Below are 15,461 nucleotides of genomic sequence, written 5' to 3' on the forward strand. Positions count from 1 at the left end.
TCCATGGACTTGCATGGGTAAAGCAGAAGTGGGCTGCTGTTCACCTCTGTCATTTCTTGGTTTTGGCTATATCAGTAACAGTCTGCAATTGCATTCACCTATTGCACTGTCTCTGGTGTGGTGTTATATTCCTCAGGACTCTTGAATACATCTGCCCCATACTTCCATAGTAATATGAGAGTCCCTACCACTTACCAAGTCCTAGCTGCTGGAGGTGATGGAGCATGGATGCTTTCTCCTTGGTGCACTCAAATCCACTCAGTTGAGAGCAAGGGTGGTGGTGCTCTGCAGGTGTATAGACACACCTTCTGTTGTGGGCTAGATGATTTCCACCACAATGCAGTTTACCCCTCTGACTGGATGCCCTTTTTCCTGCCATTGCCAGAATGTCAGTTCCTGGAGGGTAATGCTGTTGGTTTGAGCTGGACTAACTGTAACATTTCTCACATGTGAGTGGCCCAGCTACCTTCCTCTTACTGTGGAATGGACAAACCATTCCCTGCAATTGAACTGTCACATTCTTGTCTGCTTTCCTACTGTTGTCTGGATATCATTTCCTAGAAGGTACTAGTGTTGGTTGTATTGAACAAGCACACTTGATGATGAGGATTCTTGGTGTGGAAGATCATCTTCCCTTTCTCTTCTTGTGTCCAAGGTGAATGTTAGAGTACCCTTTTTCTACCATGGACCAGGTATTCCTATTATGATACTGTTGGTGTCAGTTGAGGTCAGTCTCCCCCTTATGATCCACCTTGTCCTAGCCACTCTACACCAGGAGTCCATTCATTAAATCATGGGACTCCTCCTGCAATTCCACCATTTTTATGGCACATTAGTTTCAGGGGTGAAGAGTATACTTGGCTCAGAAGTGGCGAGGTCCCCTATGGTTGTGTTGTGTCATATCAGAAGTTAACACTTTTCTACAAAGAATATGTATTTCCAATATATTCTTACCTCCTCTCATATTTCCCACACTTCTTTTCCACTTTTGGTGTCTCTTTCTTTTTTTTTCCGAGCTGCATGGAGTGAGTTAACTGTGCTAGTTGTGTCACACTCCTATTTATGGAGGGTTGTCTCATACTCATATGAATGCTGTTATGTTGCTGCTTCATATGAAAACAAGCAGGTAGGTGGGTATATCAAAACTAGTGGTGAGAAAAAACCTGTGCATATAGAGGGCAGTACAAGTTGAGAAAAGCTACTGTGTAAGAGGAGTTAAGAATATATGGGAAATATGTTTTCAGTCTAGGAAAATGTTAACTACTAGCAAATTAAAATAATTCCAACAGTATTGTGTATTTATAGAGAAAAGTTTACTTTGAAGTGAGAAGTTGAAGGTATGCTCATTAAATACTGAAAGTGAAGAAAGTGTTTTTTTATTTACTTTACTTTGGTGCTTTTAGTTTATAGGACTAAGAAGCAGCTCCAGCGATGCTGTGAACCCACAAAATACTGTGCTTACCTCCAACTATTTTGCCCTTTAGTGTGGATTCCTGTACATGGTGAGGGGACCTTCTAGGGAAGGTTCTGTTCTTTCAGTTTACCTCCTCTGGGATCTAAACATCCACCCATGTGTTTGCCATGCTTGGTGACCCATGAAGGGGAGGAGAGGATCCTGGTGGTTGAGGGGTGCAACCCTAACACACTACTTTGGCTTTGAATCCCTGTAGATGGGCAGCCTTGGGGTGGCCTCCTCAGGGTATGTCAGCTGGTCCATATGGGGTAGGATCAACTGAGTATCAGTGTTGGAGATTTTCAACTGGTGTTATGGACGTTATGTCTAATGCTGGTGTTTGAGTATAGTGCTCACGAAACCCTGGCATTGCTGCAGTGTCCTTGTTCAACATTGTAGTGCATTCCCTCGTAGAGCTTCATGGTGGGTGGGGTCAGTGGGCACCGAAATTTCCTTTTTTAGTATGGGTCCTCCAAATAAATGTTTGGAAAATATAATAGTGAATAAACAGTGTATAGGTAAACAAGAACGTCATGAAGATTCTGAGCAGCAATGTTCAGCATGTGTAACACTTGTTGTTCCTCATTTTCCTATCCTACATTCTCTTTCAGACAAATCTTTAGGGCAAATGTCTCCCCTTTTTCATTTGAAAGGGACATGAAGAACTTGCTGGCTCTCCAAGGTCCATCATAAAGCTTCACTCTGGTGGAAATATCCACATCTAAACACAGCAAACTCCTCTTACATTCAAAGATGATTGTGGATATACTTATTGAGGTTACGCCTCATGCTACTTTGAATTCATCACAAGGATTTATTGTTGAGAGGGATTTGAAGAACATCTCCAAGTCAAAGATTCTTGCTGGTTTCTCCACTCAAGGAGTTTTTGCAGTAAGGGACATCTCCACTTGCAAAGATGGAATTACGACACACACCAATGTCCTCATTCTGACATTTACATCACCACGTAAACAGTGGTCCTAAACGGAATGGTTCTCTACCTAATTCACCTCCATGTAAGTAAAAACGGCCACCCTGATACAATGGAATTGTCGAGGTTTACGTTCTAATCTGGATGACATCAAAACATTGATTGCTTCCTACCATCCTGTATGTCTTTCCTTGCAGGAAACATTTCTGAAACCTGTTGATACAGTCACCTTTCGGTGGTCTTCTCTGTACAGAAATGACAGGCTGTATGATGGAAGAATGCATGATGGGTGGCACTATTGGTTGATCAGCATGTGCCCACCCTGTCTTTGCCACTCGACACACCCTTGGAGGCCGTAGCCATCTGTGTTTCCTTGGGTCATACCATCACTGTTTGTTCTCTCTACCTGTTGCCTGGAGAGACATATGATCAATCAAACCTTGATGCTCTCATTAAACAGTTGCCGTCTCCCTTTCTAATCCTGGGGGACTTTAATGGACATCATCCCCTTTAGGGAAGTACTGATATTGATAGGAGGGGTTGCTCTGTAGAGTGTATGCTCTCTGATCACAACCTTTCTCTTTTCAATGCTGGTCCTTCTACTTATTTTCATGCACCTAGTCAGTCCTTTACTGCTATTGATCTCTCAATTTGCTCTCCTTCATTATTCTCCCATTTTTCATGGAGGTTGACAATAATCCATGAGGCAGTGATCATTTTCCTATAACTTTAAGAGAGACTAGCCATGGTTTATGCCATCTAATTGTGTGCCCCAATGGAAGCTGGATCACTCAAACTGGCCCTCTTTCAGTGCTGTTGCAGAACTTGATCCTGCCATTGTCTGTAAGCCATCAATAGAAGACAGTGTGCCAGCAGCAACTGACTGTATTATTCAAGCAGCTGCTGAATGTATTCCTAAAACCTCTATACGTTTTCCATGATATCCTTGTCCATAGTGGAATCCTGCTTGCCACATGGCACAGTAGGCACAAAAATGGGCCAGGGATACTTTCTGTAGGTAACCCACACTCTTGAACTGCATCACTTTCCAGCAAGCCCATGCAAATGCTGGGTGGGTAAGACGTCAAAGCCAGAAGGAATCTTGGATTAAGTTTACAACCAGCATATCTTCTACCACTAGTTCAAAGTCATATGGTACAAGATTTGAAAGGTTAGTGGGCAATATAATTCTGTCCCCCTCTTAATCTTGCTCTGATGGCCTGGAGTATCAGCTATGCTCAAGACTTGGGCAGAGCGATCACCTCTTTCCTTTCAAGCTGATTGTGTCTGTGACTATAATCGTCCCTTTACACTGGTGGAAGTGAAACTGGCCCTTCATTGGTCTGGCAGTACATCAGTTGTACCTGATAATATACACTATGAAATGCTGCACTATGTGTCTCCTGCTTCTCTTGCTATTTTTCTGATTGTTTTTAACTGGATATGGCAGGAGAATGTTTTTCCTGATGCCTGGTGCCATGCTATAGTCCTACCTTTCTCTCAGTGTGGGAAGGCTCCCAAGATTACTTCAAACTATCATCCAATTGCTTTGATGAGCTGTCTCTGTGAGACCTTAGAGAGGATGGTTAATGCTCATCTTATTTGGTTCCTCAAATCAAATAACCTCCTCTCACCCAGCCTGTGTGGGTTTGGACAACACGTGATTTGATTTGTAACATCCATCAGAGAAGTCTTTCTCAAACGACAACATCTTGTATCAATATTCTCTCACATTGAGAAGGCTTATGATACTACATGGAGAGGTGTGGCATTTTGCAAGACTTCCATTTATATGGGTTACATAGTCATATGCCCATTTTTATTACAAAATGTTTAATGGACAGGTTCGTTTGGGTTCGACACTTTCCAGTTCTTTTCTACAGGAACTCAGAGTCCCTCAGGGCTGGGTTTTGAGTGTCACACTTTTCAGTATGAAATTTAATGCCATCATTGAACAACTCCCACCGTTGCAAACGGGCTCTCTGTTGACGACTTTCACATGTCATGTCACTCATGGAACATGAGGTATATTGAGCTTTAGCTACAGATTGCCTTCAATCATTTACTGAAGTGAACCATAGCAAATGGCTTTAACTTCTCTCTCTCTAAAACTGTTTGCATGCAATTTTGTTATCAATGGGATATTGGTGAAGTTATGCTGCCTGTGGTCCCTGAGACAAAGTTCTTGAGACTTATCTTTGACTGTAAGCAGACCTTTATACCACACATCAGGCAGCTACGGGTCAAATGTACAAGAGCACTGAACATCCTCCCCATCCTCTCTTCCACCACTTGGGGAGTGGATCAATTTTCTATGCTAAAGATATATCGTGCTCTTCTTGGATTGAAATTTGACTATGGATCACTGGACTATGGCTCTGCCAGAACCTCAGCCATAAAGATGCTGGACTCCATTCATCATTAAGGACTTCTGCACTGGGACTTTCTGCACTTCTCCAGTTCAGAGGTTATACATAGAGTCTCATGAACCTTCTTTGCACTCCTGCCGTTTGCAACTATCTTTACTATATGTTTTGAAACTTCGTTCCTTACCAATGCATCCCACCTGGGTTGTGTTTTTCATCCTCGGTTGACCATACTTTTTCAGAACAGATGATATGCCATTGTTCCTTTTGGCTTTTGTATCCAGGTGCAGTTAGATGAATTTGGTCTGTCCTTGGATAACATTGCTGTATCCACTGGTTAATTCATCCCACAATGGCTTCTTACAGTCCCCAGATGTAGCCTATTTTTAAGTCATCTGAGAAAAGCAGACACTCCCAATTGGAAATACTGTCTGTTATTTACTGAACATCTTTTGAACCATCCTTCTATTCCTATTTATACAGATGGTTTGAAATCAGGTGACTGTGTGGGCTCTGCCATGGTTTGTTGTGGTTCAGTGGTTGCGTGCAGAATCCCCTCTACAGCTTCTGTATTCACTGCTGAACTGTATGCCATTTCTTTTGCCCTGGATTACATAAAAGCTAAATAGTACTCAAACTGCACTATTTATACTGACTTGCTTTGTTCTCTACAGGCCCTGGAATCGCTTTATGTTAGTCAACGCCCTGTTCTCACCAATATTCAAAACCAACTGGCCCATTTCTGTTTAACATCTAGTGTGTAGTCTATGTATTACTGATGTCACAATAAGCCACATTTACTTTCTTGCTGTCATTATGATTCTCAACGACGGCACTATTTTAAACATGCTCTGCTTCAAGCTTTGCCCATAACGTCAGACAGTGTTTTTGGTGATGGTGACACTGTCCACCTGAGAAATGTTTTTAGTTTTTTTAAAAGCCCTTAATCTCTTTAATGCCATTTAAGTTTTGTAACTTATACATTAGACCTTTTTTAATGTGGCTTACTTTTATGAATCACAGTCTATCTTGATTGGTTTGAAATTAGAAAATGGCTATAACATCAAATAATTCAAAATCTGGACTGGAAAGTCCAACTTCAGGTGACTAATGCTGCTGTTTGAACTACCCATTAGCCATGCTGGTGAGTTATTATTAAAATTTTACTACAAGTCTTTTAAAACTTTTATTACATTACTTTTTGAAAATAGCCATAATTTCAAATAACTTGGAACAAGTACTGGAAAGTCCAACTTCAGGTAACTAATGCTGCTGTTTGAACTACCCATTAGCCATCGTGGTGAGTTATTATTAACATTTTGCTAGAAGTCTTTTAAAACTTTTATTACTTTTTGAAAATAACTTCAAATAACTTGAAACCAGGACTGGAAAGGCCAACTTCAGGAGACTGATGGTGGTTTTTGTACTTACCTGTTAGTCTTCCTGGTGAGTTATGATAATTTCCGTTATGCTACAGAAAGTCCTTTACAATGTATTACTGTAGTTTTTCTCTTGATGTTGTAGACTAGATATAAACATTAGTTTTATTCTATTTATGTTTTTTAAACTTTGTTTTGTTTTACCTTAATTTCCTTTTATGAATTTTACTAAATTTACTTTAATTTTAACTTTTTACCTGATGTTTGGTGCAGATCGCCTGGCTGCTTTGTGCCATTAAACACCAAATCAACCAACCAACCAACCCAACTGTTTTGTGTATCTGTCAGAACTAACATAGCAATCATCTACATACATCTAAAATTTTCAATATTTCATAATACTGTTATTTAGCCAATGAGTGAACCTGACTAATGTAATTTTTCATCAGCATCATTATGAAACCAGATGGTGCACATCTGTCTCACTTCATTAATACTCAGATTTCTGCAGACAGATGAGTTCTTAAAGTTTTCATCCATGGTTTTCCTCTCTCCTGTTTTTCCTCTCCACCCTTCAACTCTGTATTTTGTCATTATGTTGAGAATTTGAGAATACAGTCTTGTAACATTTAGCTAAACCCACACTGAACAGGGTTTCCAATCCAAATACTGGATTTTTACTCTTGCCTCTTTGTGTAACCAAGAAGACCATGAACTGATGTTCTGTTTTCAGTCTCTGATCTCTTAACTGGTTTCTGGTGAGTTCATGGTTCTGGACAGAGGATTCATGGTTTTTTTACCAGGTTTGTGAATGACCATTGTTGACATGTCAGATGCCTTTTTACATGTCATAATTACCCTGGCCTCCAGACATTTTTTAATTTAATCTATGAGAATCAAGCCTGTCAGTTATATCACTTATCTTCAGCTTAGCCTTATGTCTTAGAATCATGAGACCCTTTGTTTTCTACCTTCACAGACAAAGTCTTAAGATTCAGTTTCTACTTGGACAATTGGCTTCTACTTTCTCTTTCATGTGAAGTGCCCTTCTCTTACATGTTCCTCTTATGCAAGAGGCTGCTCAATTGGAATTGTTTTTTTAGGTTTCCAAATCTTTACTCATTCCCACACATTATTTATTAGAACTTGGAATTTCTTTCAAATTTCATCTCATTTTGGCTCATCTTCCCTTCTTTGCCCATGAGCTATGGGCTATACATGGAATATATGGTTAGCAAGGTTTTTCACTTTTATTTGCATCCTGGGAATTTTTCTTTTGGAGACTATTAAACATGATTCCTTTTTTACAAATCCACTATCATTTCTTATATCAGTTTTCATGGGTTGTTTGCTTCAGGTCTCTCTACTTTGTGTTGGACTTTCTCTTTTGACTCATTCCCAGTGCTTTGAACCTTGTGGTGGATCACCTCTCTCAGCTGGGGCATCTGCTTTCAGCCAGGACTGGTCTCATCTTTTTATGTATGTCTATTTTCCTTTTTGGATCCTCACCTTGACATGCAACACTCCTTGCCAGGTCTTCTTGGTGGTGCTTCTTTGGCTAGTTCAGCCTTTGTGTCCTCTGTTTATTTAATTGGAATCTTGTGTCCTCTTTTTAGTATCTATTCTATTTTTTTAACATCACATGAAACTTTTTAATCCAGAAGTGTTAAACCTTCATCATTGTGTATGTGATTTGTCCAGTCCATTGCTCTTAGAGCCAGACTCCTCATTTGTGTAGCCTTCTCCCTCCCAGCTACCCTACTGTTTTTTGTTGTTGGTCCATCCATCACTCCAAACTCACTTCCTCCTGTGCCACATTTTTCTGCCTTTTTCACTTGGTTTTATCTGTAGTTTGCCAGTCATTACCATCACTGGTTTTTGGGTGTCCTTGCCTCCTACTTTTTTTTTTCTTATTATTACCACAGGGTGTTTTTTTCCCATTATCCTCTCTACTTTGTTCCAATCCACCTTTCTTTACTGACCCTTCATCTAACTCTCATGTCTCACTGGACTTACATTTCTTATGAGCCCAAAAATGATTGATTGGTAAAGCTGAGGGCTTACAATGCTCATATGTTCAGGTTTTCCTGCCTGTTGTGGGCACAGCACATTATGCATGTGACAATAACCAAATCTATTTAAATTCAACCAATCAACCAATGCTTCTCTGTTAAGGTGGGGTATAGTTTTGGATTTTGGTGTCTAGAGCAACAATTTTTTTGTATAAACATGCTCAAGATGTTGCCTGCTCAACAAGCTTGCAATCATCTCAACTTATCTGTATGGTGTTTTTATCATGGTCCATTTCAATAGAGATATTCTATAGAGATGTGAGTAACTTTTCTGAAGTAAACATATTATTTACAAGAAATGTATTTCAGGGTCTATTGCACATGAAGGATGTTACCCATCTCTTGTTGATGGGTTATAATGTTATGATTACATAATAGACTGATGCTCATTGTAGTTAGTTTTGTTTAAGGTTCATAGGGCATGTAAAATTTTTCTTGATGATGGTATGAGGCAATAGCTCTTTGTTCTACAAAGATCTGTTTGAAAAACATTTTCAGTTAAACAAATTGTTATTGTTCACTAGAGAGATCATGCCTAATTGATTTACCAAAACACATGATTTTGATAAATTCATTTTGACCTACTTAAAAGAGATGATTTGAAGTGTTGAGGTTTCTAAGAGCATGATTAACATATGTACTCTTGATGGTGAGCACCGACAGTTGAATGTACATTTAACACTCCAATCAAGAAACCTAAGAATAAAAGAAATCAACTCTTAGTTGCTAAAGCTCTTTCTTTATTTTCTTTTATAACTGGGACAAAATATCGTGAAAAGCTGCCGACGTTGTTCTTTTTTATAGTGAAGCCATTTTTCTTATGGAAGAAAAATGGATACTTTCTGAATTTGGTTTATACAGGTGAAAGAAAATTAACATAGCAAGTCAGTTATTGTTTAATGTTCGTCACTGTTTAATGTTTGTCACTGTTTAATGTTTGTCAATGTTTAATGTTCGTCACTGTTTAATGTTTGTCACTGTTTCATGTTTGTCACTGGAAATCGGTATTGTCTAACTAAATTTTCAGCTTGTTTTTCACTCTTACTTATTTCACGTTATGCATTATATATAATTATGCATGTGTTTTAAAACTACAAGGAGGAAAACACATGAATCTTTCACCATAATATGCAGTAGTTTCAGCTCAAGTTAGCAGGGCCTTGTGGTTAGGGTACTTGACTTGCAACCTGAAGTTTGCAGGCCTAAATCTTCATCACTGAACATGCTTATCCTGTGTGGTTGCTATTTGAGCCAGCCACAAGGGGGAAAACATTCTTGGTTTACAAAAATACTGGCAGATCCCAAACTAGTTGGGGTTTAGGTCATTATGGAGGACTAAGTTCCAACTGAAATGAAATTTTGTTTTCAATATTATTAAAATATTCTATGGAACCATATGACAAAGAGTCTGGGCTTTGAACTTTTTGTTTGCCACTGTAATAAAAGTTCTCATTGAAACAGGAATAGATGTAAATGTTTCTCAACAGTAAAGATTAATGTATTGAAACCATAACATTTACAAGTTAATTCTATCATAACCCTTCAAATATACAGTTATTTAGTTATCTGAAGTGTTGTATGAAAATGTACATTTCTTGTTATATTTAGCTATCACTTTTCATAGCTCTTACAACGGTATTACTTCTTTGTAATGGGTGAAACAGCACTTTGCTTTTGTGAAGTTTTTAAAAGCCTTGCTTATGATAAATTGTAGAGGATTTTCTAGAAAATGTTAGAAGGGCTAACATTTCATTCCATTTTGTAACTTCAACTACTACATATCGTTTTCTTTATGGAAACTAACGGTCATGAAACATTGTAAATAAATCAAAACTGATTAGCCATTAGAGGCCAGTTTCTTGAGTTCATCAATAATTTAAGTTTCTTACTACTACTTTGTGTTACGCACATCTGGTAGCTGTTGTTTATGTACCTATTCTACCAAGTTGAGGTGTCAGAGTTTGAAACTTGTTCACAGTCAGATCTGGGAAATGTATAGGAAATACCTAGATCCTAAGTTTTTAGTAGGTCTCCATCAAATTGGTAATCAAAATACTGTAATAAAACCAGTAGTAAATAAGATATAATGTTCAATGTTACTTTAAATGCAGCTCAATCAATGATGAACCTTTTAAGAATGCTGGGACACTACAGGTTAGGTACAGTTTAAAAAACTGTATTACTCATTTGCACTATGTTACAAAATTTTTACTTTTTCTTGTTTCTGGGCAGAAAGTGTTATTTCCCAATTGCTTATGTCAAAAGTAAATGGAAAAACCTATTTTTCTCTTCAAACTTTGCTTTTGTGACCTGGAAGCATACAACGAAAACATGATGGGAGACTATATTTAGGGGCTGATACGTGAAAGTGATTTACATTACAGTTGGAAATCTCGAAAAACTATTCACTTCTAAACATTTTTGTTTAACTTTAGTATAAATACATGTAAATCTTGATTCATACTTTGTTTTATTCAGACCTTATGTAAATTAAAATGTGCAAATGTGTCAGTTTTTACATAGAAAATAGGTTAATTTGTAAATTTCATTATCCAGGTCACAAAAGCAAAGTTTGAAGAGAATAATGGCCATTTTCTGTACTTTTACAACATAAGAAATTAAGAACTAACACATACTATCCAGGTACAAAACTTGTGTTACATAGTATTATTGATGAGTGGCTTTACTGAAACAAGGAATAACTATTTCATTTCTCATATATCTTGCTTTGTAGATAGTTTTTTGCTTTACCTCTTTATCATCATGACCATAAGAGAATGCTTCAGGAGGTTTTTCCTCATTAATCCTCATTTTGTTTTCTGTAAATTTTCATTATATAAACTTAGTCTCCCACTTACCACTAACAAACAAGATTTAATGCTATAAAAATATTAATAGGACTTCTCAAGGTACTTATTAATTAATTAATTAATTAATTTGAAAGCAATAGATTTTGTGCCTTTTTTAAAATCTGTCAGTTCAATTTCTCTCTTGGTTTTTTTTTTTTGTTGTTGTTGTTGATATTTCCAGCCGTGTCTGAGATTTATCCATCTCTCTAATGACAGAGGCATGTTGTTCCTTTGAAAACATTGTAGTGTGAGATATTCCATTTGGAATCTGTAAGTTATTTAATTGCACCTTATTTCTGGATTACAACCATAGTTAATCTTAGAGACAGCTCACTGGATCCTCCTCTAGAATATATTTTTATTCCCATGCAGGGTTTTCAGTTTCACTTTGGTTCCCTGAGAAATATGGTTCCTTGCTTTGAAACATTTTTGCCTTTGAGGTATGGAGTTATTGATACCTCACACAGTTGTAGAGATATCACATTATTATATTCATGTAATATTCTTCTGTATATCAAAGACCAATTACCAACCCAATTATGAAAGCAGTGCATAGTAAATATGAAGGCTTTTAATTTACACATCTTAAATTTTAGTTGTGTTATTCTAAGTGTTCTTGCCAAGATTGTCAAAATTATTTTTTATATATGTAAAAATGGCTGGTATGGGTAGAGAAAACGTTATGTAGAGGAGAGAACAATGTTTTGACCTTCTTTGGTCATCATTGTTCACTCCTCTACATAGAGTTTTCTCAACCCATACCAGCCACTTTTACATATATATTTTTCTCTACAAGTGGGTTTTCTCGTCATCACAGATTAAAATTCTTTTTTGTTTTAATGAAAAATTGTAATACATTTGTTTATTTTTCATGTATTTGGCTTTCACTAGATATGAAATGATAGGGATCTTTTTAGTATATTTTTTATTCATATTCTAAACTAATGTTAGAAATTTTAAAACTTGGTTTGTATTTTGTGTATACATGCAGTATGAAGCTTTGTATATTTTGAGTCCCGATGATGATAGTGAAGATGAGCCTCAGTTAGTTAAGCACACATCAATGGTGAAACGAAGATTTCGAGAATTTCTCACTCTGCAGTCTCGTCTTGAGGACAACAAAGTAATGTGTAAGCATTTGAAAGGTATGCACAACTTTTCATGTTAATGTTATTTAAAATTGATAAAATAATATATTAACAATGTATGGTTTTTAATGGTAATACAACATACAATAGTATGACATAACTGAGATTCAATAAACTGTATTCTGAGTGACCAACTAAATGAAATGTTTTTTGTATCAGGCTGCTGTAGTAAATTTATATATAAATCTGAAGATTGTAAGAAACTGGACAGTATTTTTAACATCAAATGCAAATATTTTTTTTGCATATATATATATATATAAAATCTTACCAACTGTTTTTGATGTTTACTTTGACACTGTTTTTCCAAAATATTTCTTGAGTATTTATGTGGTCAGTAAAGTGTTGAGGTTTATTAAGGGATCAAAGGACCAAGCAAGTGGTTAACAACTCCATTTTATGCATTGGACAAAAAGAACATAGATGAAAGGAGAGCATTCCTTCAGTCTTATCTGGTGAAACTGTGTAGTCGAGACATACTGGCCAACTCTCCTGAGTTGAAAGAGTTCCTCGCCTATGGTGTTGATGCCAGTATTGCTTATGTAAGGAAAGCCAGTGAAGTTGGTGTTCCAAGGATTGACAAAGTAGGTTGTTCAACTTATATATCTGTGTTTGCAAAACTACTGTCAATTTTTATAAGTATTCTATATAACATTTTGTTAAATTTAAGCTGGTACTATTGTCAAGTGTATGTAATTTTACAAAGTATTGTTTTTGTCTAGATTTCTTTGATTAGCTAGTTGCATAATTCTTGATTTAAATTGTGTGGTGGCACAAATCTGTCATGTTTAAACACTTTTGTTCCAGCATTTTGTTTTTCTTTTCCAAACAACCTAGGCAGATGCTCCTCGGGGCAAAATATTTCTGTTACTAAATAATGTTTGTTTTTCTTCCAATTATTATAAAATGTCTGATTATTGTATATCATATATACATTTTTGTAGTTTCTAAAGAACTATGCAACTTTATCAAAAAGTCAAAAAGAACTTTTTTGGAATACAGAAAATTATGGGAGGTAAAACAAAGAATATTTGGTATTCATAATGAAAGTTAGACAATTTTTACTCAGATGCAATTCAATGTCGGAATGGTTGTTGTAGTCTGTAGTTACGTCCTCTGAATGGTAGCTGTCTCATTTGTGGAGAAGAGAAAAAAGTGCCATCTGGTATATAAAGATTGGTTCAGTGTGCTAAAGAAATAATCTGTTTTCTAACTGATCTGTTGGACTACTCTGTAGAATGTGTTGCTAAAATATACTACAGTAATCTAATGTAGTGAAACCAAGTTTGAACGGTAACACTAGTGGTAAAATTGGCCTAGTGCTGTTGGTTATCACTGCCAGTAGTAAAGTTGCAGAAGAGTACATTAACTGTACCTGTTTATACAAGGATCTGATTTGTTTATCCATGTTTTGTGTGTTGATCATGAAACGTCCACAAACATCATATTGTGATAATGGTCAAAGTGTATTGTTAGTAAATGATGAAACTGTTTTCTTTCAAATACACTTCTATAACTTAATTTATTGTACTCATTTTTTCACATGCATTCTCTCCAAATTAAGTTGCTCTGCTCATTTTCAAATTCTGTTGTAATTTGCATGATAAACTATCATCCGAAACAGTTCTTGAACCTTCAGTTCTTGAATTTCAAGAGTTCTCATTCCATTTGGTTTTTTTAGAAATGTAATAGATTAATGCAGCTGGGTTTTTAACTTCAAATTTTGATTCATGTCAGCTTAAGAAATTTTCTTTATTGAGTCCACAGGGATTATCTGTCGTATCTTATTTATTTTCTTTATTAAGTCCACAGGGATTATCTGTCGTATCTTATTTATTTTCTTTATTGAGTCCACAGGGATTATCTGTCGTATCTTATTTATTTTCTTTATTGAGTCCACAGGGATTATCTGTCGTATCTTATTTATTTTCTTTATTAAGTCCACAGGGATTATCTGTCGTATCTTATTTATTTTCTTTATTGAGTCCACAGGGATTATCTGTCGTATCTTATTTATTTTCTTTATTGAGTCCACAGGGATTATCTGTCGTATCTTATTTATTTTCTTTATTGAGTCCACAGGGATTATCTGTCGTATCTTATTTATTTTCTTTATTGAGTCCACAGGGATTATCTGTCGTATCTTATTTATTTTCTTTATTGAGTCCACAGGGATTATCTGTCGTATCTTATTTATTTTCTTTATTGAGTCCACAGGGATTATCTGTCGTATCTTATTTATTTTCTTTATTGAGTCCACAGGGATTATCTGTCGGGATTATCTTATTTTTTATTTTCTTTATTGAGTCCACAGGGATTATCTGTCGTATCTTATTTATTTTCTTTATTGAGTCCACAGGGATTATCTGTCGTATCTTATTTATTTTCTTTATTAAGTCCACAGGGATTATCTGTGGTATCTTATTTTCATTTCTTGCCTGTTTTCTAAACTATGTGATAAACTTCCTCATTTACGTTTATCGATTCTCACCATCTCAGATGTGGCTTTGGATGAAGCCACCCTAGGACTCTGATGCTTGATATCACAATTATTCAAGGTTAACCTGTGTTCTTTCAAATTCCAAGCCTTCTCTCACACTTACTTGACAAATTAATGAATGGTTGTTTCATATTACTAGAAAAGCTAATTCTTTTTCCAAACAGTATTTTTCAACTGGCTCTTTTTATTATCATTTACTCATAAAAATAAATCATTAGTATTTTCCAAAATTTTAAATAAACATGGATAAATCAAGTTTTTAAGTACAAGATCACACACACAGTTAATGGTGTTTAGTGTTTTTGTCATACCTTATTTCCATAACAAAATACATCGTAATGTTTCTATCATGAACAAATAATACATAAATTTTTGAAACAGCTATTCATGGAATCATAAGTTTATTTCAGTACAATATTTTATATTTGTATTAGTAATATAAATGCTGTATGTGATCGTGTCTCATGTTAAAGATGAAAAGTTGTACTGAAATACAGCTTGTATTCCAAAATAAGTGCTTTCAAAACTTTATATATAATTTGTTTACAGTGGGAATATTACAGTATATTCTGTAATGGAAAAAACAAAATATAATTTATACCCAATTTATTGTGTGATTTCATCTCATATTTATACATCTAATTTGTCCATATTTTATTTGAAACTTTTAAAACATTTGATGATGGCACTTCTTTTTGTAGGATAATAATTTCGGTACAACAATTCATTGCTATTTAGAGCTAACTGAATACCTTCTAATGTA

At 35.9% G+C, this 15,461-nt stretch overlaps 1 protein-coding gene across 2 annotated transcripts in view; it reads left to right on the top strand.

The window, feature by feature from the left end:
- LOC143246659 (sorting nexin-19-like) overlaps positions 1 to 15,461 on the top strand; it is a 47,933-nt gene that overhangs the window by 15,515 nt on the left and 16,957 nt on the right. For both annotated transcript variants that reach the window (XM_076493719.1, XM_076493720.1), the window contains exons 3-4: positions 12,042 to 12,195; positions 12,559 to 12,782. In XM_076493719.1, the coding sequence (XP_076349834.1) occupies positions 12,042 to 12,195; positions 12,559 to 12,782 (378 nt within the window). The remainder of the gene's footprint in view (positions 1 to 12,041; positions 12,196 to 12,558; positions 12,783 to 15,461) is intronic.

This window comes from Tachypleus tridentatus, chromosome 3, assembly GCF_004210375.1.
Source record: "Tachypleus tridentatus isolate NWPU-2018 chromosome 3, ASM421037v1, whole genome shotgun sequence".
Taxonomy (NCBI): domain Eukaryota; kingdom Metazoa; phylum Arthropoda; class Merostomata; order Xiphosura; family Limulidae; genus Tachypleus; species Tachypleus tridentatus.